Source organism: Zeus faber, assembly GCF_960531495.2.
Source record: "Zeus faber genome assembly, chromosome: 15".
In the NCBI taxonomy this organism is placed as follows: Eukaryota; Metazoa; Chordata; class Actinopteri; order Zeiformes; family Zeidae; genus Zeus; species Zeus faber.
In genome coordinates this window covers 1542972-1545471 of record NC_137194.1, presented here as the reverse complement: position 1 = coordinate 1545471, position 2500 = coordinate 1542972, and the positions used below count along the sequence as shown (strand labels likewise).

General features: G+C 55.4%; 1 protein-coding gene across 1 annotated transcript in view; it reads right to left on the bottom strand.

Moving 5' to 3' along the window:
• Window positions 1–2500, bottom strand: part of srms (src-related kinase lacking C-terminal regulatory tyrosine and N-terminal myristylation sites) — a gene marked incomplete at its 3' end in the record, with an annotated part of 24710 nt that overhangs the window by 5600 nt on the left and 16610 nt on the right. The window contains exons 4-5 of the mRNA XM_080015192.1: window positions 461–608; window positions 1–13 (exon numbers count right to left, since the gene is read on the bottom strand). The exon at window positions 1–13 is cut by the window's left edge and continues 146 nt beyond it. Coding sequence (XP_079871318.1) covers window positions 1–13; window positions 461–608 — 161 coding nt within the window. The remainder of the gene's footprint in view (window positions 14–460; window positions 609–2500) is intronic.

The window sequence follows — 2500 nt, the reverse complement described above, 5'->3', positions numbered from 1 at the left end:
TGCTTGGTGTCCTCTGGAGGGGCAGGTATGGTGGAGGGAGGGGTGATGGATGAAAGGATGGAGGGATGGGGGAGAGAAGGATGGAGGGGTGGAAGGGGGGGAAGAGTAGTGGGGAAGATGAAGAGGTAGAAGGAAGAACGTCAGGGGGGGTGGAGGTGGAGGAATGAGGGATGATGGGGAGGGGTGGACGGAGGGAAGGAGAAAGAAGAATGGAGGAACAAACCATCGAGGGATGGAGGGTAATAGTGTCGGGAGGGTTGAAGGGATGGAAGGAAGGACGAAGGAAGAAGGGATGGAGGTGATGAATGGAGGGATGGAGGGATGGAAAGATGGAAAAAAAGGGAGAGTTGAGTGGTGGAAAATCAGGACTTCACCTGGAGGCTTGTTCCACCACTTTTCATCTGATCCAACGGACGGAGAAGAGGGGGTCGGCCCCCGTCTTCATCCCGCCGTCCCTCACCTTGTTTGAGCGTCTTGATGGCCACCCTCCTGTTCTCCGTGGTCCACAGGGCCTCCCACACCTGCCCAAAGTGTCCTTCTCCGAGCTTCCGGTGCAGCTTGAACTCCTCCCTGGGCCGCTCCCACGGCTCCATGTCGAACAGCTCCCGCTGCAGAGAGGGCGACAGGTCGACGCCCAAACTTTACAAACAAACCCAGGATCCAACTTTCACCTCGACCGAGCAGCTGCGATTCGGCTGAATACAGCGGAGCGTCCCCAGCGTTGCCCCCGGGGGGGTCTCCTCCATTAGAAAACGAAAGACAAACAAATGAGACCAAACCTCGCAAAGTTTTGGAACAATAACTCTCCAAGCAGAGGTGCATTAAGACCAATGCACTTCCTGGAATGGAAGTTCAGTTGCACTCCAGAAAGATTCGTCCATTTAAGTGAGATTTCCATCTGCATGGCAACGGGTGGCAATCAGGAGAAATCATTCCTCCTGTAGTTCCTGGCGTGGACCCTCGGGGTCTCCTCCCAGTTGGCCGCTGCCCGCTACACCTCCAAAGAGGAGACCAGCAGGAGGCGTCGCACCATCTCAGCTGGCTCCTCTCAATGAGGGGGGGAGGGGTTCTACTGGGAGGTTCTCCTGGAGAGTGGAGCTCCTCCCCCTATCCCAAACGTATCCGCATCCTACCTCACCTCATCTCTAAGGTCCCTCACCTCATCTCTAAGGTCCCTCACCTCATCGCTAAGGTCCCTCACCTCATCTCTAAGGTCCCTCACCTCATCTCTAAGGTCCCTCACCTCATCGCTTAGGTCCCTCACCTCATCTATAAGGTCCCTCACCTCATCTCTAAGGTCCCTCACCTCATCTCTAAGGTCCCTCACCTCATCTCTAAGGTCCCTCACCTCATCGCTAAGGTCCCTCACCTCATCTCTAAGGTCCCTCACCTCATCTCTAAGGTCCCTCACCTCATCGCTAAGGTCCCTCACCTCATCGCTTAGGTCCCTCACCTCATCTCTAAGGTCCCTCACCTCATCTCTAAGGTCCCTCACCTCATCGCTAAGGTCCCTCACCTCATCTCTAAGGTCCCTCACCTCATCGCTTAGGTCCCTCACCTCATCTCTAAGGTCCCTCACCTCATCTCTAAGGTCCCTCACCTCATCTCTAAGGTCCCTCACCTCATCGCTAAGGTCCCTCACCTCATCGCTTAGGTCCCTCACCTCATCTCTAAGGTCCCTCACCTCATCGCTAAGGTCCCTCACCTCATCGCTTAGGTCCCTCACCTCATCGCTTAGGTCCCTCACCTCATCTCTAAGGTCCCTCACCTCATCTCTAAGGTCCCTCACCTCATCTCTAAGGTCCCTCACCTCATCTCTAAGGTCCCTCACCTCATCGCTAAGGTCCCTCACCTCATCTCTAAGGTCCCTCACCTCATCGCTAAGGTCCCTCACCTCATCGCTTGGGTCCCTCACCTCATCGCTTGGGTCCCTCACCTCATCGCTAAGGTCCCTCACCTCATCTCTAAGGTCCCTCACCTCATCTCTAAGGTCCCTCACCTCATCTCTAAGGTCCCTCACCTCATCGCTAAGGTCCCTCACCTCATCTCTAAGGTCCCTCACCTCATCTCTAAGGTCCCTCACCTCATCTCTAAGGTCCCTCACCTCATCTCTAAGGTCCCTTAAGGTCCCTCACCTCATCTCTAAGGTCCCTCACCTCATCTCTAAGGTCCCTCACCTCATCTCTAAGGTCCCTTAAGGTCCCTCACCTCATCTCTAAGGTCCCTCACCTCATCTCTAAGGTCCCTTAAGGTCCCTCACCTCATCTCTAAGGTCCCTCAGCCCATCGCTAAGGTCCCTCAGCCCATCTCTAAGGTCCCTCAGCCCATCTCTAAGGTCCCTTAAGGTCCCTCAGCCCATCTCTAAGGTCCCTTAAGGTCCCTCAGCCCATCTCTAAGGTCCCTTAAGGTCCCTCACCTCATCTCTAAGGTCCCTCAGCCCATCGCTAAGGTCCCTCAGCCCATCTCCAAGGTCCCTCAGCCCATCTCTAAGGTCCCTCAC